This window comes from Cetorhinus maximus, chromosome 2 (assembly GCF_964194155.1).
Source record: "Cetorhinus maximus chromosome 2, sCetMax3.hap1.1, whole genome shotgun sequence".
NCBI classification, from domain to species: domain Eukaryota; kingdom Metazoa; phylum Chordata; class Chondrichthyes; order Lamniformes; family Cetorhinidae; genus Cetorhinus; species Cetorhinus maximus.
In genome coordinates, this window is record NC_135880.1 from 57,135,173 (window position 1) to 57,161,714 (window position 26,542).

The following is a 26,542-nucleotide window of genomic DNA, read 5'->3' on the forward strand; positions in this document are numbered from 1 at the left end:
TTATACTCACTTGGCTTAAAGAAAACAACTTTTTACTATGCTCCTGCAATCTTAACCTTTTGAATCTGCCAAAAACTTGCCCGAACAACTGTCTGTTTAAAAATGTTGGGCTTGTTTCCACTTTTTCTTCTTGTTCCCATCCAGAGGGGAGGCCAATGCCAGCCAATCACTGCCCAGCATCTGGGACTAAGGGACCTCCTTGAGTGTGAAGTGTTTAGCAATCACTGAGATAGCCTAACAAATTGTTTGCTTTCAGTTTTTGGGGATTTTTAGAAGCCTATGTCATTAGCATTTTAATGACCCTTTATGTCAGTTGCTCTTGTAAATTTGTGCAAATACACTTTCTTTAGAAACCTCAACATTTAAATATAACTTTTGTGGAAAGAAGGATATTTGATTTGTTACAGGATAGCAAAACAAGGAGGCATCAGTACAAGCTGAAAAAGAGTAGATTCAAACAAGTTGCAAGAAAATATTACTTCAGAGGAAAAACAGCAAGTACTGGAAATACTCAGCAGGTCTGGCAGCATCTATGGAGAGAGAAAAAGAGTTAATGGGCCATAACTTCCAGAGTGAAAATTGAGTCAGATTGCCACTCCACTCGTAGTTACTTGCCTGGAAATCCAGCCACTCCTACCTCACCCAACCTTCTGACTCAGGCCGGGCGAGATCTGTGTAGCACAGTGGGTTCCCACGGTCTTCTCTCCAGGGCTGCAACGCCAGAGGGGAGGAGGACACACCCCCTTTTTTAAGGCACTAGCTGCCTTTAAGCAGGTTAAGTTTAAAGGTCCAGCCACTGAGCAGCTGAGCAGTGAGAAATTAAGTTTATACGGTAAGTGGGTGGTTTGGTGATTGGGGAGTAAGGCGGGGGGTGGGGGGAGAGAGGATGGGCTGGGGGGGTGGGGGCACTTGGGTGGCCAGTGTGGAGGGGAGGATGGGTATTCGGGGGGAGGGGGGGCGTGCAGTTGATGGTGGGGTTGGGGTGCAGGAAGGCAGTCGGGGGCTGGAGGTGCAGTCAGGGTTTGGGGAGGACAGTCAAGGGGCTAGGGGTGTAGTTGGGGGATGAGAGGACATTTGGGGGGTGGGGAGGTCAGTCGAGAGGTGGGGGTGTCGTCAGGTGGTCCTGTGGGAGGTCGGGGTGTGGGGTGTACTCGGTGGGGGGATGGGGGCGGGATAGTCGGGGAGTGTCCCGTGGGCAGTCAGGAGGGTAACCGGGGAGGGCTGTCAGGGGGTGGGATCCCATGGGTGTTTGGGGTGTGGAGGTGTACTTGGGATGGGTGTGGTAGTCACAGGGCTAGTGGGGGGAGTCCCGTGGCCCATGGGGTGTAGTGGGGCATCCTGTGGGGAGGTTTGATGTGGGTCAGTAATTACCCTGAAGCGAGAAATGGTTTTAATTCCTCTTTTTTCTGGGTAACTACTACTATAGCACAGTTGGAATCATCCAAAGTTTGCGATTTAAATCACATTATCAGATATTTCCCGGTGCAGGGTAATAGACCATCAGAAGTTTGGACTTCTTGGGCAGTTGCTATGCAATCCTTGCCTGGGAACCTCCGGGGATGGTGGTGGGGGGAGGGGGGGGATGTTTCCCCCGTGCATCTTTGGGGTAACCCCCGAGATGTACTGCTTCCGAACTCGAAAGTTATGGAACAATGTTTCAAGTGAAATATGACTCTTCTAAGAAGAATTTCGACTCAAACCATTAACTGTTTCTCTCTTCCCAGATGCAGCCAGACCTGCTGAATATTTCCAGCACTTTGTTTTTACTTAAGATTTCCACTACCCACAGTATTTTGCTTTTATTATTTCAGAGTAGTTGTTTCTAGAACAACTTACAACTTATCATTGAGTGGGTTTAAAAGTAGCTTGTATCCCTCCAAGATCAAACTGGATGACTATCTTGGAGAAACACATCCCAGTTACAATTACTAGGACAACAGGAAGGCAGAATAGATAGGGCTTATCCTACCTTGAAACTTTATCTTTCTAACCTAGCTTTTTCCTGGTTCACGTAACTCAATATACTTATTTTTTCAGCATTAATTTTGTTGCCAAGCATCTCTTATATACAAACAATATTATTTGGGGGAAAGAAATGGATAAAATCATCCACTGGACTGGAAAATGTTTATTTCATCTACAGTGAATTTGAATGATAATAGAAACATTTATTAATTCCCTAATTAAGATTAATTAAATGTTGAAATATTAACAAATATTTGGCTATTTATTATAACTAAGTTTATCCAAGGCGCAAAGCTTTTTATCACTTGACAGAATATTGATGCAGCACGTTAAATCACTGACTGATTCATCACATGCCCAGAGTACTCTTGTCTTGATTTTTTGGTTGCAGCTTTAAAATCCTGATGTGATGTACATACAGGATGCATTATGAAAGACTGAGAAGTTATTCATATCTCATAGATAGTCTGAATTGGTAACTCATGAGCTAAGATGCAGGTGAATTTTCATAATCACATGATTGGGAAATAGATCCTGTGATTTTTTTCAGATTGTGTTCTGTTTATTCCAGCTTGGATAACAACTAAATTCTAAAAAGCTAGATGCAAATGTTAATTTGCAACAAGGAAATTACGAACAAATTGCAGAACACTATTCATTTTACTCAATATGTTTGTTTCCAATTGCATCATTTGTAGGGTATATGAAAATTGAAGAAATTAAGAGAGAAAGTATAAATATTTAATTTCTATGGATTGTTTCCTTTTTTTTTTGCATCTAATTTCAAAATCTAGTCACTAATTACATTCTTTCCCACTGCTCCAAAATTGAGATACTCCAAACTTCCCCCAGTGTTCCTTTTCAATAGGCCAGTCTATAGGTTTTTAAAACCCACATTTGGCATCATCCTAAACTCAACTCACCAAAAAAAAAAACGAGAACAACGCAGAAAGCTGCATAGCAAAATATTTGCAAAATTTAAACTGGTTATGCAAATTGAAAAATAAATAGCAAATTAAATTTAACACTGAGAATATACAAACAGTAAAAAAGCACACAAGTATATAATGAATAGAACTGGCACAGTAAGACTTGGAAAGAAACTGGAAACAGTAGATATTTCACTGTAAATGTCCTAACAATGGGAAAAAAACAATTGAAATATTTAATGAATGAGATATAGGTATCCAGAACAGGAGAAGTTACCAATTGTGGTAAAATATTTGCAATATAGTACACTAATCCAAATTTAAGTGAAACTTTGCTTCCCTGGACCAGAAAATTGGAATCATAGCGTGGGAGTATTTAAAGAGGATGAAGTAATCTCATACCATTTCATCCGACACTGCATGTAGTATAACTCCATTTTTTTGTAAATTAAACCCTAACTAGTGCATGGACAATCTGTTGTATCTTCTGGACACTTTATAAACCAAAGCTGAGCTTATTTAAGTGTTCTTCAGCCCCTGCAATTTATTTAAAATTTACTAGCCAGAAGCAGAGCTCCACATGCATGTAAATACACATCCAGAGGTCTTCCCAGGCTACAGCCAGGCAGTGTGCAGAACTGCTGTCAGATTCAAAACTATAAATTGCAGCCATGTATCCACGCTACAGAGTTGTACTTGCATGATAAAAGCTGTCATTAAATTTAATTCTTACAATGACTACTGGACCTTGTTGTTTATCATACAAGATTATTCTTTGTATGCGTCAAACCAATTGAGAAATTCACAGGGAAGGATTATTTAACTGGAGCCACAATTTTGATATTCCATTATCATATACTGGCTAAGTGATTATCTTCAACTTTTTCTTAACATTAGTATAAAGCCAAGAAAGGTTTTCCTTCCCCACTCAAGGGAATGGTTATATATGGTTAGGGGATGGGTGCAGAAATAGTTAATAAAACCTAAGCAGGCATTTTTGTAATTATGTTCATTTACCTACAAAATTCGATAGGACACATTTCAACTGAGCTCCCAGCAAGGAACAAAATTACATCAATTTAACATTCTAAAATTAACCCAGATTTTAAAAAGAATGGCAATGAAAGGATGGTTTTTACAATAAACTAATTTTCAGGGCTGCCTTTCATAAAATGCAAAATTGATTTACAGCATGAATTTTGTAGTGAAGGCTTTTGTTAAATCAACTTTTATTTCTCTACTTTGTAATAATATAATCATAATTTACTTTACCAAATTACTGTTTTGTAGAATTTTTGCTATTTATGCGCAGTAAGTTACAAAACTGCCTCCTGTAACTAACAAGTATTAGCCTTAACTATCTAAGAACAGAACATCATTTGATGTACAAATACACATCGTCCTCTTGCATCAATCTTATTTAAAAGTAACCTGTAAGCTTAAATAGTATTAAACTTTGTGCCACCTATCTTATTGATCTACTCGTTTTCTATAATTCTTAAACCATAGAGCTAGGCTGGCAATGCATCTTGCAGCACACGATAAAATCTTATGGCACACACCAACATTAGCAATGTAGTTTGAAGCTAGACTGTAAAGTCTTTCAGCATCAAAGGTGTCAAAATGACCAGGCAGCACTTTTATCACAAGGTTATTGTCCACTAGAGTCATTAGATGTTTGCAAGTTTGAATGTAGTCACTGATATTGCTGGAAGGGAGCCAGTCAATCATGGATCCATTGTATACTACATCGCCGCTAAAAAGAATACGGTTCTCCTTATCATGAAGGCAGATGCTACCTCTGGAGTGACCAGGCATGTGTAGAACAGTCAACTGACGGTTTCCAAGATTAATAATGTCACCTATCATGAAAAGCATAAAAGTCTCAAATCTCACATGGAATCCTTGCCAATTACATTTAATACTTAATATAAATATTTGAACTTGTGTCAACATATGAAAGGGTACATGAAATCAGAAGTCATCTCCATAATAAAGCATCTTGAATTTTACTGTACACAGTTCTTTGTCCAATACCTTTGTGAAATGTATTATTACTGTTGAAACTGATGAGCAAAAGGTAGAGTTTGGTTCAGTCTTGGAATACATCTTGACCCTAAAATGGGCAGCCCATTTTACATCTATGCACAGGTGGTTACAATCCTGAATCGTCAGCAAGTAAAACAGGCTGCCAATTCGCTATTGTCTATTTTAAACTAATGCACTATTCTTTTTAATCATAGAATCATAGCACAGGAGATCTTTGGCCCATCGTTCCTACACAGCTCTTTGAAAGAGCTATTCAATTCATCCTGCTCTCCTGTTCTTTCTCCATAGTCATACAATCTCCTTCAAATATTAATCTAATTCCCTTTTAAAATTTCTTATTGAATTTGTTTCCACCATTCCTTCAGGCAGTTCATTTCAGATCAAAACAACTCACTGCATTAAAAAAATTCTCTTCATCTCACCTCTAATTCTTTGGTCAATTATCTTAAATTTGTGTCCTCTGGTTACCTACCAACCAATCATCTGCCAATGGAAACAGTTACTCCATCAAAACCATTCATGATTTTTAGCATCTCTCTTGAATTTCCCCTTAACCTTCTTTTCTCCAAGGAGAGCAGCCCCAGCTTTTGTAGTTTTTCCACACAACTCAAGTTCCACATACCTAGGACCGTTCTAATAAGTCTCCTCTGCCCCCTCTCTCAGGTCATGAAATGCTTCCTAAAGTGTGGGGCCCAGAATCGGACACAATTCAACTGTGGCCTAACCAGAGTTATAAAGATTTAGCATTACTGCTTTGCTTTTATACACTATACCACTGTTTATAAAGCCCAGGATCGCATATGCCTTTTCAACAGCCTTCTCAATTTATCCTGCCACTTTCAAACATTTGTGCACATACACCCCGAGGTCTATCTGTTCCTGCATCCTCTTTAAAATTGTACCACTTATGTCATGTTGCCTCTTTTCATTCTTCCTACCAAAATACACTAAAATGACTAACACAGCAAATCTGCTTTATCATGCATGTCCCTGCAAAGAAACCTTGGCCTAAGGTATAAAATTTTACGGATCTGGATATGTCAAAAGTTTGTAAATTACATGTGAGTGTTGAAAAGAGAGGATGTCCTTGAGGGTGCAAAGACAGAATCTATTTGGTTAGAGTTGAGAAGTAAAAAGGATATGATTATGCTACTGGGAGTATTCTATAGACCTCCAAACAGTGAGAGATACAAGAGCAAATTACAGACATGTGCAAGAACTAAAGAGTGGTGATATTGGGAGGCTTTAATTACCCAAATATCAATTGGGATAATGTTGGAGTAAAAGTATAAAGAAGGCAAGGAATTTTTGAAATATGTTCGGAAGTTCCTTGACCAGTGTTTTCTCACTCCACCAGGAAGGAGACATTAACAGAAAATGCTGGAAAAACTCAGCAGGTCTCGCAGCATCTGTGGAGAGAGAAACAAAGTTAACTATTCGAGTCCATATGACCCTTCTTCAGAGCTCAGATTTCCAGGATCTGCAGTACTTTGCTTTTATCTATAGGAAGGAGACATTGTTGGATCTGGTGCTGGGGAATGGGGTGAGCCAAGTGTTTGAGTGGGAACACTTGGGTAAGAGTCATATATCTTAAGGTTTTGATCAGCAATGGAGGAGAACAAGGAACAAAGCAGAACTTTCTAATTGGAAGAGGGCTAAATTCAATGGAATGAGGGGATCTAGCCAGCGTAAAATGGAACCAAAGATTGACCGGACAAACTAAGGCATCATTAAGGGAGAGATGTTTCAGATACAGTCTAGTTACATTCCAACAGAGGAGAAAGGTAGGGAAACCAAAGCTAGGAGCTCCTTGGATGACAAAGAGATAGAGAATACAATGAATGTCAGGTAAATTCTTCAAGCGAGAACCAGGCTAAATACATGTTGAGGGGCTATGTTGACAGGCAATGAAGAGGGAAATTACACCAGCAAAGAGAGAATATGAGAATCAAGTGGCAGTCAAAAGAAACCCAAAAATCTTCTACCAGCATGCAAATAGTAAGCTGGTAGTAAGAGGTAGAGTGAGGCCCTTCAGGGACAAAGTAAGTATGCTTAGAGGTGAGGACAAGGCTAGAATATTTAATAAGTACTTTGTATTGGTGTTTACTAGAAGGATGCTGACAAAATATCCATAGAAGCAAAGATGGTAGAGAGTGAATGTGGGTGAAAGGATGGGGTGAAAATTGATAGCCTGGCTATGTTTAGAATGGGTAAGTTGCCTGGTCTGGATGGTTTACATCCCAGGTTACTAAAGGAAGTGGGAGTGGAGATAGCAGACAAGCTTGCCATAAACTTCCAATCTTCCCTAGATACCAGGGGTGCCAGAGGATTGGAGAGTGGCAGATGTGATACCCTTCTTCAAGAAAGGGTATAAGGACATTCCTGCTAACTACCAACTGGTCAGTTTAACATCAGTGGTGAGTAGGGCTTTAGAAGCATTTAAGGAAAAAATAGGCACTGGACAGGTTTGAGCTAATTAAGGAGAGTCGGCACAGATTTGTAAAAGGCAGATCATTCATGACTAACCTAGTTGAGGTTTTTGATGAATTGACAGAGAAGATTGATGAAGGGAAATCATATGTCTATATGGATTTTAAGAAAATGCTTGACAAAGTGACACATAAAAAGCTGGTTAACAAAATTGAGGTCCATGGAACAGAAAGATCAGTGTCAGTTTAGATTTTTTTAAATTGGCTTAAGGACAGAAAACAGCGAGTCATGCTAAGTGATTGTTTTTCAGACTGCAGGGTGGTAGCTCATCATGGTTTCCAAAGTTCAGTACGAAGACCACTGCTTTTAAAAATATATATAAATTGTTACAGACAGGAGAGGGGTTAATTTGAACAGCACTAATTTTTCCTGTAGAGGAAGTGGGAGTGGACATAGCAGACGAGCTTGCCATAAACTTCCAATCTTCCCTAGATACCAGGGGAGGTGTTTACCTGTTCATAAACAGGCGTTTTGAGTTGCTTCCCCCTTTATAAGCAACGGCATATTTCCCAAACCCTCAGTTTTGTTGTGATCCAATTTCTATTAATAACACCACAACAAACCCGAGATAGGGTGAACTCAAAGGGTTAGTTTATTTGCACACACTCAAATGCAGGAAGGTCACAATGTTGCCTCCTTTGCGTTCATATAGCAAAAGAGGGATAGAGAAAAGAAAGATTTACAATGCAGAGACCACAGAGGAAAGAGATATTGGGCAGGATTTTCTGACCCCGCCCGCCACCAGGATTGCCCAGTCCCACCAAAAGTCAACGAACTTTAGGCTGGGCCACCAAATGCCCCATGGTGGGTTCCGCTACAACAGGGCTAGAAAATCCCGGCCATTATTTCACATCGATTCCAGAGACCAGAGTCAAAGCCCAATGACGTATTCCTTCTCGGAAGTCGGCAAGCAGAAAACCGATGGTGGTTAGTTCACTTTTACAGTGGTGTTGACTTCACACGATGAGACAGGGACACAGGGAGAAATCACTCTCGTAGGCAATAGTATAGAATTTCTAGTAGAATCAGTGCAGATGCAGCCAGGTGTCGAACTAGGGCCAGAGCTCCTCATCTGTAATGCTACTAGTTAGACGGTAAAATGGCAGACTGAGACTGTAGAGTTCAGCAGTGCAATATTACTGGTTCTAGACTACAAACTAGAGGTCCAAGTCATGACTCCCACCTCTTCACTCTGGCTTTGACAAGGACTGCGTATCCCTCGTCTGGGTCCCCGGGATTGTTGAATGTTTCAACCATTAAGAATTGAAAGGAAAGTTGCATGGCCCTTTGTCTTAGCAGATCAGCAGACTCCTGCTGGGCAGCCTGGGTTATGAAATGCAGATGGCCTTTGCATAGCTCTCTCTGAATTTGGTCTGTGCAGCCCACAATATATTGTTAATGGCTCTTCAAAGATAATGAGATGCGAGTTTCTCCGATTCTGCCAGGCAGTTCCTTTTGTTTGAGGGTCACAGACAGAAATAGATTCAGCCACTTTGGGGCCTTTATCCAGTTTTAAGTTTTTAGGTATAGCAATGAGCATATCTCTATATATTTTATTAAAATATATATACAGCATGAGGTCTTAGTCCCTCACAGTCCTGGCGGCCTCAGGAAAAAAAAAAATCTATTTCATTTTTTTATGTGGTCTTCTGAAGGAAAAGTAGGAAGTAAAGGAGTATACATCATTCTTCATTTACACTGGCACGTCAAACACACAGCTAGCAGGGGCAATGGCAGCTCCTAGCTACGTTATCCTTTTTTTTTAAGGTTTAAATCTAGGTTAGTGCATCAGTAAGGACATTGTCCTGTCCTGGGATATGGAATGTTTAGGTGATCTGGGAAGATTCAAGATCTGCCTTTATGATGAAGTCTATTCCGGGCTATAGTTCTGAGTTTCCTCTGTTGGGGATCAGGAATAAGCAAAGCCACTGGTTTTAGAACTCTAACTTGTCCAACTCCTGATTAGGTGTCCTCTAAAGGGTCTGGCAGTTTTACAGGATGGTTAGCACTCAGAGAGTGAGTGATGGTCAAGCTGCTCTGAGCTATCTGCAGGGAAATGTTGGTATCTCACTCTGTGAGTACCAGGTCTTTTGATCATAGAGCTGAGCTGTACCTGTCCAGTTTAGCTCCTCCTTGTCCACTCGGTAACCTGTGGGTTCAGCTGTTCAAACCCAGGGACGGTGATTAGGCTGTTTGTCAGGAAATTGGGGTGTTTTAATCAGACTTTGGCTTCTTTAGAAGATTCCAGTGCAGTGTCCCACTCGGGGGCTAGCACAACTGAGGTGTTCCAGCTTCTGTTGCTAGGTGCTTTGTGTTGACACAGCAACAGGTGGGCAGCGTGCTCCTGAACTTGGGCCAGCCTTTATGGGCCCGGACGATAGGAAGAGTGCCTTCTGGATGGGGCCTCTCCTGCATCCATAACAGGTAGGGCTACAGTGCTTTAACCTGTGAGGTTGTTACAGATCATTTTAAATGCAAGGGCAACCCTGTGAGTTTGCCTCACAATTCTGCATTAAGGTGGGTGAGTATGGGGGCCAGTCTGGTTGGAACCCCTCTGCCAGTCAGATGAGTAGTAGGCTCCATGTCTTTTGGGACACTATTGCCCTCTGGTGGATGGTCAGCTCTCACTGAGCCAACACCCGGCGGTGGCTTCTCAGCTAAGTGAGGCATCATCTTCACTCTTTCTGGGCCAATTTGGGAACTTTCCTGGTCCCCATTTAAATTTTCCAGAAAAGCTACAGGCCAGTCAAATCACTGGCTTCTTAGCCAGGGTCTTTGGATTGGGAGGGGGCACTCTTCTAACTTGTTCCTTGTCCCTGGAACACCACTGACCTCAACTGGAGATGCAGCTCCAGTTACACTCCCTGTGTCTTTTCAACACTATCTCATTTCCTATCCGTTTGGGAACTTATTTTGTCCCTATTTAATATCGGGAAAAAAGTTTCTGCCAGCCATACTTCCAGCAATTCCTTAACCTTTGTCTTTCCTGGTTTAATAGCTTGTCTTCCTTCAGGCTCTTCAACTATGTGGGGCATCTCACTAACTGTCTCTTTTGCTGCTTTAGGACTTCCCTGGTCCCTGTTTAATTTAATTTGTGGATCTTCTGTGAGGCTGCTTCCCTTTTAACTTCACTGGCTGGGCTTTGGCCTTGTTATATTCGAGCAAACCTCACTCAATGATATGGGTGTTATTTCACCCTTTTGGGCCTCTGGATCTTCCCCAGCTTCCTGCTCTCCTGCAGATTTCTGCTGGCTGACGTGACCTCTTTTCTCTCACTGGCTAACACCTTGGCAGCCAAATTGTTTCCAAGCAGGAAATAGATTCCTGCTGCTGGGAGTTCAGGGTCACAGTCTAGGTAGACCCAATGGAGGGGTGCAAACACAGACCGTCTTCTCACCCCACTGATCAGGGCTTTAGCCATCAGGGAAGATTTGGGGAAGACATGGAGATTTCCTTCCAACATCAAGGACTGAGTGGCCCCTGCGTCCCGGAGCTGTACAATGAACTTGCTCACATCCTGGGGCGGGTATGGGAACACTGTCACTGAAAGGACAAAACTCCGGAAGCTCTCTGGGTGTTTGTCCGGTTCAGGCACACATAGTGCCATGCCCTCCAAAAGGTAAGTTTCAGTGGCAAGAGTGTCTGCCTGCTCTGCTTCACTACCCATTGGGGCGTCCTTTGGGCGACTATTCATATGGAGGCCTAATATAACCACAAGCTTCCCTTGCAATCAGCAGCACACAAGTCTGCAATGGCCTATTTTATTGCAATGAGAACACACCCGTCTCTGGAGGTTCTCCTTTCGGGCTGCAGGAGGGCTTCTTACACTCTCCCCTGTGTGTTCTTTTCTGGGTCAGGGGGGCCTTTTTATCTAGATCTTCCTGCTCATCTTTCTGAGGCTCATGGGAGTGGTTTGGAAAGGGTCTGCCTCGGTTTCCAGGCCTATGGGTGAGGTCATAGGTGTCTGCTGTGACTGCTGCACCCCTAGCTGTGACAATTCAGCTGTGTCCTCGGCCCAAACATCTTCAGCTGCTTCATCAATGACCTTCCTTCCATCATAAGGTCAGAAGTGGGGATGTTCGCTGATGATTGCACAATGTTCAGCACCATTCGCGACTCTTCAGATACTGAAGCAGTCCATGTCTAAATGCAGCAAGACCTGGACAATATCCAGGCCTGGGCTGACAAGTGGCAATTAACATTCATGCCACACAAGTGTCAGGCAATAACCATCTCCATCAAGGGAGAATCTAACCATCGCCCCTAGACGTTCAATGGCATTACCATCACTGAATCCCTCACTATCAACATCCTGGGGGGGTTACCATTGACCAGAAACTGAACTGGACTAGCCATATAAATACTGTGGCTACAAGAACAGATCAGGGGCTAGAAATCCTGCAACGAGTAACTCACTTCCTGACTCCCCAAAGCCTGTCCACCATCTACAAGGTACAAGTCAGGAGTGTGATGGAATACTCCCCACTTGCCTGGATGAGTGCAGCTCCCACAACACTCAAGAAGCTTGACATTGTCCACAACAAACCAGCCCACTTGACTGGCACCACATCCAGAAACATTCACTCCCTCCACCATCGACACACAGTAGGAGCAGTGTGTACCATCAACAAGATGCACTGCAGGAATTTACCAAGGCTTGTTAGACTGCACCTTCCCACAACCACTACCATCTAGAAAGACATGGGCAGCAGATAGATGGGAACATCACCACCTCAAAGTTCCCCTCCAAGTCACTCACCATCCTGACTTGGAAATATATCGCCGTTCCTTCACTGTCGCTGGGTCAAAATCCTGGAACTCCTTTCCGAACAGCACTGTGACTGTACCGACACCACATGGACCGCAGCTCACCACGACAAGGGCAACTAGGGATGGGCAATAAACACTGGCCGAGCCAGCGAAGCCCACATCCGTGAATTATTATATATATATTTTAAATTCTCTGCTCCTCCTGGTGCATTTCAGGTTGGAGGGTTAGCAATTTTTGAATTCCTCCAACAATACCAACTCATGCAACCCCTCTTGGTGTGTGGAATTCTTAGGGACCTTATCCATCGGTTAAACACAATTTTTTTCAGCCATTCAAACTCAATGTAGGTTTGTGTGGGCTCCTTACAAGCATTCCAGAATTGCTAGCAATATGCCTCTGGGATTAACTCATGGGCACTTTGGATGGCAGCCTTGGTCTGCTCATAATTCATGGACATATCAGGAGTCAGCATGGAGTAGACCTCTTCCCTGACAGATGCCCTTGAATTAAAAACATCCAGATATCTGATGGCCATTTAGCTGTCCTCTTACTTTATCAATAGTGGCAAAAAATGACTCTACATTGCTCTCATCGAATTTGGGAATGAGTCTAGCATACTTGAGTGCCTCAGAGAGGAGTTCTGGGTTAGGAAGATGGAGGGTGCTACCGGGTAGAGAAAGATTTTCCCTTGCAGCTTCTAGCTGTCTGGTTTGTCTCTCCTTTTGAGCTGCCAGCTCTATTTCCAATTTTCCGAGCTGGAATTCTTCTCTCTCCCTATCTCTCTCTCTTTCTTTCTTTCTTCTGTGCTTCCCTTTCTCTCTATCTTTCCCTCTCCTGAAATTCCAGATGTAATCTAAGCTTTTCCAGCTTGAATTTGGTTCGGGGGGTTGGGTGGGGAGGGGAGATTCAGAATCATGGCTGAGCTCTAAATCTAACTGCTCTATCGGTAACATGAGATCCAAATGTTCTACCAATAACTGGATCAGTTCACTTCTCTTCAATTTATTGGGCAATTTTAACTGTACCCCCCCCCTAGCTACAGCTTTCAGTTGCTCTGTGCTAATGTTTCACCATTCAAATTTCCTTGCTTGACATCAAAAGTTGCCATTTTCTTAGTGTTAGGGAAAAGGGATTTGCTGTGGTAAGTTAATGTGTTTTTAAAATTTGCTCCAGCCAGAGCTTTCCCCTTTTGGCTTCCAACTGACACTTTTATATAAGATTTGGCTCATGTCTTAACTTAGACTCTGGTCAAATTCAAATGGGTGATACCAGACTAGCCCCCTATTTCTGTTATGGAAAGGAGTGAAGGGGGTTTATTTTAATAGCACTAATTTCTCCTCTCACCACCCGTCCGTAAGCAGAGAGGTATTTTTGAGTTGCTTCCGCCTTTATAAGCGGTGGCGTATTTCCCAACCCCTCAGTTTTGGTGTGATCCAATTTCTACTAATAACATCACAGCAAACCGAGATAGGATAAACTCAAAGGGTTAGTTGATTTGCACACACTCAAAATGTGGAAAGAGGGTTGCAATGTTGTCTCCTTTGAATTCATGCAGTTAAAGAGGGATAGAGAAAAGAAAGATTTACAGTGCAGAGACCACAGAGGAAAAAAATATTGTTTCACATGGGTTCCAGAGTCCAGAATCAAAGTTCAATGAGGTAATCCTTCATGGATGTCAGATAGCTGAAAACCAATGCTGGCTAATTCATTTTTCTGGTGGTGTTGACTTCACATAATGAACTAGGCATGCACAAATGAATTAGTCTTGTAGGTGATGGTATAGAATTTCTAGTAGAAGCAGTGCAGATGGAGCCAGGTGTCCAACCGGGACAGAGCTCCTTGTCTGTGATTCTGCTAGTTAGATGGTAAAATGGCAGGCTGAGATTGTACAGTAAAGCACGACAATATTACTGGTTCCACAAACTAGAGGTCCACTACTCTTCATACTGTCTTTGACAAAGGGTGCGTATCCCTCATCTGGGTCCCTGAGATTGTTGAATGTCTCAACCATTAAGAAATAAAAGGAAGGTTGTGGGGCCCTCTGTCTCAGTAGATGAGCCAATTCCTGCTGGCCAGCCTGGGTTATGAAATGCAGATGCCCTTTGCACAGCTCTTTGAATTTGGTCTCTGCAGCCCACAATATCTTGTTAGTGGCTCTTCAGAGATAATGAGGTGTGAGTTTCTCCAATACTGCCAGGGTGCCCTTTTTGTTCAAGGGTCACAGACCTACATATATTCAGCCATTTTGGGGTCTTTGTCCAGTTTTAAATTTTTAGAGATAGCAATGAGCATATCTCTATATATTTTATTAGAAAAAAAAACAAGGCGTGGTATTAGTCCCTCACAAAATGCAAAGTCCTCCTGACTAACATCTGGGGACCTGTACCAACATTGGAAGAACTGTCAACACGGACCAGCCAAGCAACAATCTGACATTGTAATACTCATCGAATCAAACCATCTCTGCAATGTTCATGACGCTTCGATCATCATCCATAGGTATGTTCTATCCCATCAGTAGGACAGACCTACCAGAGATGGTAGCATAGTGGTAGACAGTCAGGGGGGAATGGCCCAGGGATTCCTCAACATTAACTCCAGTCCCCATGAAGTTTCATGGCATCAGGTCAAACAGGCAAGGAACCCTCCTGCTGATTACCTCTCTGCCTCCCTTAGCTGATGAATCAGTATTCCTCCAAGTTGAACACCACTTGGAAGAAACACTGAGGTAGCAAGGGCATAAAATGTTCTCTGGGTGGAGGACTTCAATGTCCATCACCGAAAGTGGCTTAGTATCAGCACTACTGTCTGAGCTGGCCGAATCCTGAAGGGCATAGTTGCCAGACTGGACACATGGAAGGTGGTGAGAGAACCGACAAGAGAGAAAAACCTACTTGGCCTCATCCTCACCAATCTATTCGTCACAGATGCATCTGTCCGTGAGAATATTGGTTGAAGAGACCACCGCACAGTCTTCATGGAGATGAAGTTCCACTTGCACACTGAGGACAGTCTCCATCGTGTTGTGTGGCACTACCACTGTGTTAAATGGGATAGATTGAGGACACATCTAATATCTCCAAAAGGTCATCCAGAAGGGTCATATGGACTCGAAACGTCAACTCTATTTCACTCTCCACAGATGCTGTCAGGCCTGCTGAGTTTTTCTAGCATTTTCTGTTTTTGTTTCAGATTTCCAGCATTCGCAGTATTTTGCTTTTATCCATAAGGTGCTGTGGGCCATCAGCAGCAGCAGAATTATGTTGAACCACTATCTGTGAGCTCATGGCCTGGCATATTCCTCACTCAGCCATTGAGGCAGGGCACCAACGCTGATTCAATAAGAACTGTAGAAGAACATGCAAGGACCAGCACCAAGCATAGTTAAAAATTAGGTGTCAACCTGGTGAAGCTACAATACAGGATTAAACAGTGGAAGCAGCATACTACAGACAGAGCTAAGCGATCTCACAACCAGCAGATCAGATCTAAGCTCTGCAGTCCTGCCACATCCAGTTGTGAATGGTAGTGGACAATTGAACAACTAACTGTAGGAGAATGCTCCAAAAACATCCCCCTCCTCAATGGTGGGGGAGTCCAGCATGTCAGTGCAAAAGACAAGGCTGAAGTATTTACAACCATTTTCAGTCAAGTGAATGATCCATCTTTGCCACCTCCTAAGGACCAAACCATCAGCCCATTCGATTCACTCCTTGTGGTACTGGATACAGCAAAGGCTATGGGTCCTAACAACTTCCCTGCTGTACAACTGAAAGCTTGTGGTCCATAACTAGCGGCACCCTTAGCCACGCTGTTCCAGTACAGCTACAACACTGGCATCTGCCAGGCAATATAGAAAACTGCCCAAGCATATCCTCTCCACAAAAAGCAGGAGCAATCCAAATCGGGCAATTACTGCCCCAGACTACTCTCAATCAACAGCAAAGTAATCGAAAATGTGGCCGACACTGCCATCAAACAGCACTTACTCAGCAACAACCTATGCTCAGTTTGAATTCTGCCAGGGCCTTTCAGCTCCAGACCTCATTAAACCCTGGGTCCAAACTTCAACAGAAGAGCTAAGTTCAACAGGTGATGGGGTAGTGACTGCCCCTGACAAAAAGGCAGCATTTTGAATGAGTGTGACATCAAGGAGTCCTAGCAACTTTGAAGTTAATGGGAATCGGGAAAAGTTCTCCGCTTGCTGGAGTAATACCTATCACAAAGGAAGATGGTTGTGATTGTTGGAGGTCAATCATCTCACTCCCAGGATATCACTGCAGGAGTTCCTCAGGGTAGCTTCCTGGCCCCAATCATCTTCAGCTGCTTCATCAACTACCTTTCCTCCATTACAAGGTCAGAAGAGGGGCTGCTCGCTGGTGATTGCAGAGTGTTCAGTACCATTCACAACTCCTCAGATACTGAAGCAGTCCATGCTCGCATGCAAGACCCGGACAACATTCAAGTTTGGACTGATAAGTGGCAAGTAACATTCGTACCACACAACTGCCAGGCAGTGACTATCTCCCCTTGACATTCAATGACATTACCATCACTGAATGCCCCAGCATCAACATCCTGGGGGTTACCATTGAGCAGAAGCCGAACTGCACTAGCCATATAAATACTGTGGCTACAAGAGCAGGTCAGAGGCTAGGAACTCTGCAGTGAGTAACTCACCTCCTGACTCCCCAAAGCCTGTCCACTTTCTACATGGCACAAGTAAAGAGTGTGATGGAATACTCTCCACTTGCCTGGATGAGTGCAGCTCCATCAACACTCAAGAACTCGACACCATCCAGGACAAAGCAGCCTACTTGATGGGCACCCCATCCACCACCTTCAACATCCACTTCCTCCTCCACCGACGTACATTGGCTGCAGTGCGTGCCCTTTACAAATGAAGTGCAGCAACTCACCAACAGTAGCTTCCTAACATGTGACCACTACTACCCAGGGGGACAAGGGCAGACACACGCAAATGCCATCACCTGCAAGTTTCACTTCAAGTCACACATCTTCTTGACTTGGAGCTATATCATTGTTCCTTCACTGTCACTGGACCAAAATCCTGGAACTCCTTCCCTAACAGCACTGTGTGTGTACCTACACCACATGGACTACAGCTGTTCAAGAAGGTGACTCACCACCACCTTCTCAAGGGCAATCATGGGTGGTTAATAAATGTTGGCCATGCCAGCGATTCTCACATCACAAAAATGACCAAAACAACTTGGATCTTGGAATACTTAGTAAAATCTCAAAATCTGACAATGGTACCTAACTTGAAGGAGTGGCAGACAGTGATACTAATTGGCTGTAGCAGGATAGCCTAGCAGGATGGGCAGACAAGTGGCAGCTGGATTTTATTAGAGAAGGTGATGCATTTTGGCAGAAGGGACAGAGAGAAACAACATAGATTTAATGGCGCAGTTATAAAGAATGTGGAGGGGCAGAGGAACCTGGGGATCCATGTACGTAGATCTTTGAAGGTGGCAGGGCATATTGACAAAGTAGTCAGCAAAATATATGGGATTTTGGGGTTTATCAATAGAGATAGAGTATAAAAGTAGCAAAATTATGCTGAACCTTTGTAGATCTCTGGTTAGCCCACAACTAGAATATTGTGCTTAGTTCTGGTCACCAAACTTTAGGAAAGATGCAAGGGGCCTTGAGAGAGTGCAGAGGAAATTTACTATAATGGTTCCAGGGATGAAAGATTTTAGCTACAGGGTTAGGCCAGAGAAATTGGGGTTGTTCTCCTTGGAATAAAGGAGGTTGAGGGGGTATTTCATAGAGGTGTACAAAATTATGACAGTTTTAGATGAGGTAAAAAAGGAAGGGGAGACAATGGCCCAAATTTTCGCCATGGTGTAGAGCCTCTCCATCGTGACAAAAATCTGGAAATGGTCAGAAATTCTAAATCCCACCCCCGAACGCAGCATTCCATTTTTGCAAGGGAGTGGTGATGGGCTGGGGTTCACACATGCGCAGTTTACCAAGGCTACTGGCCATTTAAATCAGCAGCTACTTTCACTGAAGTGGGATTTTGGTAGGCCAGGAGTGTGAGACCTAGAATGTGCAGGTTAGATCCAGGTAAGGAGGTCTGAACCTGGTTGATTCACTTGGATAGCCAGGGTACTCCTCTGCAGAGGTAAGGTACTCCTCTGAATTTGGGCCTAGAACACTTTTGGGAGAGGTCAGGCACCCTTTGGGGGAAGGTAAGGCACTCTTTGTGCGAGGTAACACACCCTTTGGGTTTGTTAAAAGTAAATATGATTGTGCATAAAAAGTGTATAAACTCATTGGAACTATCAAGCTGTCAAAGAACTGACAAGGAACTGTCAAGCTGTTGAGGAACTGTATAAAGCAAGGACTATCAAGAACTCAAGGAATATTCAAGCTGTCAAAGAACTGTCAAGCAGTCAAGGAACTGTAAAAGCTGTCAAAGGATGCCAGGTGAGCTGGCATAGAGGGGTAAGGGCAAAGGGTGGTGGATAGAGGGGCATGGGTTGACATCGGGGGTATGAGGGGCCATGTGGAGCGAGTGGGTTGGGGGCATGAGGTGGCAGAGCTTGGTATGGATGAGGCACGGGGAACATGTGGGGTCTTAAGGGGGTGAGGGCTGGAGGGCTCTTTTTTGATTTTTTAAAAATTTAACTCAACACAGTGCTGGAGCACAGAGGCAGGCCTTCCACCCAGCCCAGCTCTGCACTCAGCAGCCTCCACATTAATTCCGGGGGCGGTGGGCCCGACTTCCAATCCAGCCCACTCCCGGAACAAAAATCTGACCTGCGGATGACTGTTTTTAAAGATCGGGTTTGCGGAGCTGGGTATTCTGCCATTTCTGCACATCAGGCCCAGGAGCGAAAATTTGAGACATTGATTTCAAAAGGAAATTGGATGGGCACTGGAGGGAAAGAAACTTGTAGGGCTATAGGAATACAGCAGGGGAATGGGACTGACTGAACTGCCTCTGTAGAGCCAGCATGGACTTGATGGGTCAAATGGCCTCCTTCTGTGTAGTAATGAATCTATGATGATCAGAAATGTGGAAAATTAAGAGTACAATTTACATTTCCCACCACAGCAGGGAGCACAGAATTGTGTAGAACAGAAGGTTGTCATCAAGGCCATAATGCATGTGCCAGCTAACCAAAAGAGGTATCCATTTAGTCCCATTCTCGTGCTCTTTCCCCTTATTCTTTGAAATGTTTCTATTTCAAAGATTCATTTACTTCCCTTTTAAAATCTATTATGTGTTCTGCTTTCAGTGTTCTTTCATGTCGAACATTCCATGCCCAAATAAGCCTCTGGACAGAAAGAAAAATCTCAAAACCTCTTTTTTAGGTGAAGATCTAATTAATTCACCAACCAGGGGGATATAGTTTATCTCCAACTTACTCTATCGAAACTTTTCAAATTTGTGAATGTTTTGATTAAAACTTATGATTTAAGAAACAATCTTTCTCTACAATGAAAAGCTTCCCAGTTACACCAGTCTTTACTCATTGCTGAGAAACCAAGCATCATTAAGGTCCAATCTCTCTACTAAAATCTCCCACATTTCCAGATTATTCTAGCCAGCAAACATAACACCCAACCTCTTTTCGCTGTAACATTCGTGCCACACAAGTGCCAGACAATGGCCATCTCCAACTTGAGAATCTAGCCAGTTGATATACAATGCATTACCCATCATTGAATCTCCCACCATCAACATCATGGGGGTTACCATTGACCTAAAACTTAACTGGTCCAGCCACATAAATACTGTGGCTATAAGAGCAGGTGAGAGGCTGGGTATTCTGCAACATGTGTCTCACCTCCCAGCTTTCCAAATTCTGTATATCATTTACATGACACAAGTCAGGAGCATGACACAATATTCTCCACTTGCCTGGATGAGTGCAGCTCCAATAGCACTAATGAAGCTCTACCACCTGAAAGTTTCCCTCCAAATTACACACCATAATGATTTGCAACAATATGCCAATCCTTTGCTGCTGTGCCAAAATGCTGGAGCTGCCCCCCCAAATATCACTGCGGGTGCACCTGCACCATACAAATTGCAGTGTTTCAAGAAGATGTTTCAGTGTTTCAAGAGGGTGGCTCACCATCACCTTCCCAAGGGCAGTTAGGGAGGAGGAATAAATGCTGGCCTACCAGCAATGCACTCATCCCATGAATGAAAAAAAATGTAGATGAGAAATAGGAAAAAGCCTTTGGAGGTTTCAGAACTAATGCTGCATAAGTAGTAAAAGAAAATACTGAAACTGATTCTCTGGCTATGACATGACAAATAGGAATGCAACCAGCCAAGGGCAGACCCAACCATCTGGACAACTGAGGTAAGGCACTGGAAGGTTTGAAAGGATGGGGTATCTGAGGGGAAGGAACCATTAAAAGTATCAGCTAACACAGCAGATAGAAAGGGAAGTTGGGTGGTTAGTAGCTTGGTGGAAATAGTGATGGCCATGACACCCCTGTTCCACAAGCACCAATAGCATCTCCAAGTCATCATTCATGTATGAGCTTTGACAAAATGAGCATCCCATTTTATCACATGTATCATGGCATCTGAATCAAACCCTGTTCTTACCCAGTACCAACATAAACACACTTTCCAGCAGTCATAGAGCAGTAATCATGGACACTTTTTTTAAAAACCACTTACTTCATGAATACTGTGGTCAATTGTGGGTGATACCCCAAACTCAGGATGAATTAAGGGCAAAACCTATAACTTCCCTGGTCTATATTAGAGCTTACTATTACAGATACAGATTATTACTTAGTGCACAGAGAAGCAGCAAGACGAGAAAGTCTGGTCATGGTTCGTCTCTGTTAAGTCTCCCATATAAATGAAAGTCTCCGCCCTGTTATCAGGATAAGTGATGAGCACACAATTACAATGGTGAAACATTTATTACCATCGTCGAGTATCCGGTCAGGTTGCACAGCTTTTACTCTATAATTTTTGGCTCTCCAGCTCCGCTGAGGACGCCTTTTAATGTCCCAGTCAGACAGCCAAGTGGCTGTTTCGAAGTTGTCTCCCCGTATCAAGGCACTGGCCTCGGCTCTGTGCACTGCCGCTCTGTCGAAGTGGTGCAAGCCTCCCGAGTGGTCGAAGTGGATGTGAGTGACCACAGCCATAACCGGCTTGGTGCCGATGAGGCCTGCCGAGCCCAGGTAATTGGGTAGGTTCATCAGGCCGAGGCCTGTGTCTATCACCAGGTCTCGTTGCGAGCCCTGCAGCAACCAGATATTGGCCCGTTTACTTGGCTCGAAGAAGCGCTCACGGATCAGGTATAATCCATCCGACACCTCCTCCCACCAGAACCAACTCCACTGAGAATCCACCTCGGAATGCACAGCCGAGCCTGAGAACATCCTCACACTACAACAACCACCACCACCAGCACCACCAACCTGAGTGACAGCTATTTGAACCAATCCACGCTGCCCACCAGGCCACCCAATCAGAGCAGTGAGGAGGCGGGCTCTCTGTCAATCACCTGCCACACACCCACAGGGTTGAAAACAAGAACTTTGTGTTAACAAGAAGTATCCCCGGGCGCTCTGGAGTAGCGTTACCAAACACAATTTTTAACACCGAGCTACACAAGAAGATCATTAGCCAATCAAAAGCTTGATTAAAGAGTTAGGCTTTGAGGAATGGCTCAAAGGAGAGAAAGATTCAGGGGTTTACGGAGGGAATTCCACTGTTTAGGGCAATGCAGCCCAGATTATCTTCCAATGCGATCTCATTTTAATACTTGAAAATTAATGTGACCCAAGATGCCAACAAAAACAAAACAACAATAGAGCAGCATAGCAACATCTGCTGCAGCTGTATTAACGATGAAAGTAAGTTGTGAATCTATGACTGTAATTAAAGTCAGTAAATGATTAATTATTATAGACCAACATGTAAATATGAAAATCTGTGTTTTCAAGATATATTATATATACTCCTCAGTCTATCACTTCTTCTGAGCCACTCTAGCTAATGGACCTTGGACAGGAAACAGTGGACAAAATGAAGTTCGCATTTAAGTTCAGCATTACTAATCTATAGCAACATCATATCAAGTTTCCTTAAAGACCATCCTGACATAATTGATTTTAATGTGAGATGAGTCAAATAAACTTTTAAATTTCTACTGCGGATTCCAGTCCCTTTCCCCCACCCCCAACACACACGCGCGCGCGCACACACACACACATATATTGCAAATCAAAAACAGAATTACCTGGAAAAACTCAGCAGGTCTGGCAGCATCGGTGGAGAAGAAAAGAGTCGACGTTTCGGGTCCACACAACCCTATATTGCAATGAGCCTCTCTCTCCAACACCACCCCCACAAGCACAGACACTGTAATTAGCCTGTAGTATGTTACAAGATCTGAGCATTTTTTAAATTTTACCTTCTCTGCTACCCTTTTTATTGGGGAGCAAATGAAGTTATGGCAATACTGGCTGCCTGCAGCTGAGCATGTGTTGGTCTTACTCAGTGCCACACAATAGAAAAGTGGCGACGAGGCTGCAATGAAATTTTCTTTTACATTTCATTTGAGAAATTAAGGCTGAAGAACATTGTGACACATTTTTCAGAACTAATGTTGATTTTGAGGAAGTTTGAGCAATATGACTCATTGCTCTGTGTGTGTATATGTATTCAGGTACACAGCAAGTCAGCACAGTATGTAACTGAACAATTGGCATTGAAGGCATATTTGGAGCAACGGGGAATTCAACCCTAACAAAAAGACTGGTATAATCACAAACAAAGGTTACATATTTAGCTGAAAGTGAATAAAATAGGAGATCAGGTTAAAATGAATGTTTTCCATGGTGGGGCTGGATGCTTTTGATGTAGTGTCTAACCAGTGTTGCCTGTAAGACACCAGCGCTATGGAACATGCTGATGTTAATGTGATTCTGGAGTCATGGACCTGAAACCAAGAGAAAAGCAGAATATTGCGGATGCTGAAAATCTGAAATAAAAACAGAAAATGCTGGAAAAAAAACTTTCACAGACCTGAAACATTAACTCGAATTCTCTTGCTACACAGATGCTGCCTAACCTGCTGAGTTTTTTACGGCAATTTCTGTTTTATTTATGAAACTTAGAGAAGTGCTTGTCAGAAGGTCATGGTGAAAAACCACCAAGGTGATGAGAAGTATGTGATTGGAGGTGTCATAATGAGACAAGGTGCATTCACATATCTAGTGAAGATTAGAGGGACTCTGTCAGTGTCGTGCAGATCATTTGCTTGAAAGAGGAAATGCGACACAGGGAGAGCAGGAGATACCTTTTAAAATTCAAATTCCTCCTGCAGCCCAAAGTGAAAGTCAAAAAGAAACTGAAAGGTTGCCAGTATTACAGAATACACTGGTAGAGCAAAGTGAGTCAGGATCTTTAATTAAGACAAACCAATCAATGTCACAGCCCCAACCATTAAGTGGAGTTGGTCGTCAAAGTTCAGTTTTGACACACTCAGAGATGTTGAGAGAGCAGAGTCAAGCTAGTGGAAATGGAAGGAGATACTCAGACTGAAAGAGAAAGAAGCCAGATAGGTTAATTGAAAGTATGTAAGAAGGAAGAAGAAAAAAGTTGTTCTTTTCATTATTTCTTGTCAAGTGATGATATTTTTGTTAAACACATACTGGTGTTTAAAAACATTTTTTTACATGTAATTTTTTCTGGGTGTATCGGTCTTATTGTTTTGGTTGTGATTACAGTAAAAACAGATATGCAACCCAACCTGTTAATTTTCAGGTATTGTTGCTATTGACATTTTCATATTTTATACTGGGAACTTATGTACATATGCCATTTTACATTTTAACATATAAGTTATTTATTTAAGTGAGGAGTAAGTGTAGTATATTGCAAGATCTGAGCATTTCGTTATATTGCCCATCCTGCTGTTGGGGAGGTGTAAATAAAATTAGTTCAATGATGGCTAGCTGCAGCTGAGCATGTGTTAGTCTTACTGAGAGCAATACACAAAACAGCCCCTCCCACCCCACCCATACAAACTGTAATCAGCCCCTCTCCTCCCCTGCCCCAACACACACACACTGTAATCAGTCCCTCTCCCCCATATCCCCAACACACAAAGGATGAAATGTTTTTCCATAGAAAAAATAGTTAACTTATTTTATTGCTGAAAAAGGCGACATGCTATTGAGCTTTTCATCTTGCACACAAGATAAACCAACAGTAAAGGTAACAAAAATTTATACTGCATGAGAAAAGAGTGCTGATTGGTTGGGAAATGGATTCTGATTGGTAGGGACATTGCCATGGAGAATGAAACAGATGACAGTTAACTGTTAACTGCCAAACTTTTGTCTCAAATTCAAACCAGGCAGGCCAACTCTGATTGGTCAAGGCATTGCCATGGAGAATGAACCAGAGAATGGCTGCCCCCCAAGCTTTTGTTTAGCTGGAAAAGATGTACTGCGTGGATGTGGGAGAATAAAATACATCTACAGGATAACAAAGGGTTAAGTGGTTAAACCATAGTGGAATACTACAACGAAGTCTCCTTGCACCAGTAGCAGACAAACCTGTGCTGTCAGCTATTGTAAAGGAAGAAAAACAAGTATCATAAACAAACTACCAAGAGTCCTTGAAACAAAGTTATGATGTCTGTTATCAGCACATGAGACAGGGCCTAGTCATGCTATCTGTTGTCTGTCCAGAGGACTAGTTGCCAGATGGGCTACTCAAGGTTTTGTGTAACTACTCAAGGTTTTTGCGTAATTATAAACTAAGACAGAACAATTGTATGCATGCCAAAGATAAAATTTCAATGTTATTAATTACTAAGGGTCAAGCAGCTTTTGTAATTTGCATGACCTCTATTACGCACACTTTTACTATAACTATGTGTGTACTCTGATGCTTCCTCAGAGTGCTAGCTAGCTCTGTTGTATGCTGCTGGGCTCTCCGTGATATCACGATTCAATAAAGGCTTCCGAGACAAACCTCCTGGGTCTGAGTGTTCACTCTGTTTTCCGCAACAGTGGATATGCTTCTTCTCTCGTATGTGAATATGTGTGGCTTCTGGCATGCGTAAGTGAGCCACACTGTGAGCCCAACTGATAATGTTAAATTGGTTTTCAGTGTAATTATTAGCACAATCAAGATTGTTCGGCAAGTGTTGTCCAATTGTGGAATCACATCTAACGTTGGACATTATGTTTTGTGTTTTGCAAGCATGGACTGGTTGGATACGGTTAGTACTTTTCCTGTTACAAACAACTGAAGGGACATGCTATTTGATACAATCCGCCAGTCGTTGGGACGTACGGCCTACATACCTGGCATCACACCAGCACTGAAACACATATACCACATTAGACATTTGTGTGATAGGCAGAACGCCTTTTTGGCTTGACAGCAGTATCCTGTTAGTAGAGAATTCCACTCGTGTTGCTACTACATAGTAGCAGCGTGAAACGGCTAGCTTCACCTATTTCTCAAATTTCTAAGATACCTTACCCTTCTAGGATAACCTGAGGTAGACTGGGCACTTTTCAGGGCTGAAATTGGTGGCCTTAGGCCCATTCATGAGGTTGCACAATATAAAGTGAGCAATTAACTGATTAGGATAGCCATTATCGCGGCAGGATGGCTTTGATGCACCCTATTTCAGTTCAAAGCTTGCACGGTGAGCAAATGGCTTGAGCCCTATTTAGAAGATTGCTGATAAGGCCAATCTTATAGTGCAAGGAATTGTAAGATACCCAATGTCTATATTGACTAGTGAAGGTAGGCTTGCGGTAGACAGCAGTAGAGAACCCATTGGCAGATTTCTCAACTAGCACATTGAGGAAAGGAAGCTCATTTGACTGCTCATTTCAAAGGTGAATTTGAGCACAGGATGGAGCCCATTAGGTGTGTAAGCTGTGGATTCAAATATAGCAAACGCATCATAAACCTATCAGAAATGTGCAAGGAGTAGGAGGCTAGGTGTCATTCCATCACAAATAACTTTGTCAGTTTCCACGAGAAATGCATCTTCGATGGAATGGTTCAAAAAGTGTTTCAAAAATTTGAGCAACAGGCGAAGCTAACCGCTTCATGCTGTTACTATGCAGTAGCAACACGAGTGGCATTCTCCTCTAACAGGATACTGCCATCAAGCCATAAAGACGTTTTGCCTATCGCACAAATGACTAATGTGATATGTAAGTTTCAGTGCTGGTTTGATGCCAGCTATGAAGACCGTATGTCCCAATGACTGGCGGATCGTATCAAATAGCATATCCCTTCGGCTGTTTGCAACAGGCAAAGTACTAACTGTACCCAACCAGCCCA

The 26,542-nt window shown here is 43.0% G+C and overlaps 1 protein-coding gene across 1 annotated transcript; it reads right to left on the reverse strand.

The window, feature by feature from the left end:
• Positions 1-4,106: 4,106 nt before the first annotated feature.
• Positions 4,107-21,621, reverse strand: mblac2 (metallo-beta-lactamase domain containing 2). The gene is made up of 2 exons (XM_078564964.1): positions 21,138-21,621; positions 4,107-4,756 (listed from the first exon to the last, which is right to left on the reverse strand). The coding sequence occupies exons 1-2, from the start codon at positions 21,595-21,597 to the stop codon at positions 4,365-4,367; spliced, it is 852 nt and encodes a 283-aa protein (XP_078421090.1). The 5' UTR covers positions 21,598-21,621; the 3' UTR covers positions 4,107-4,364.
• Positions 21,622-26,542: the final 4,921 nt, after the last annotated feature.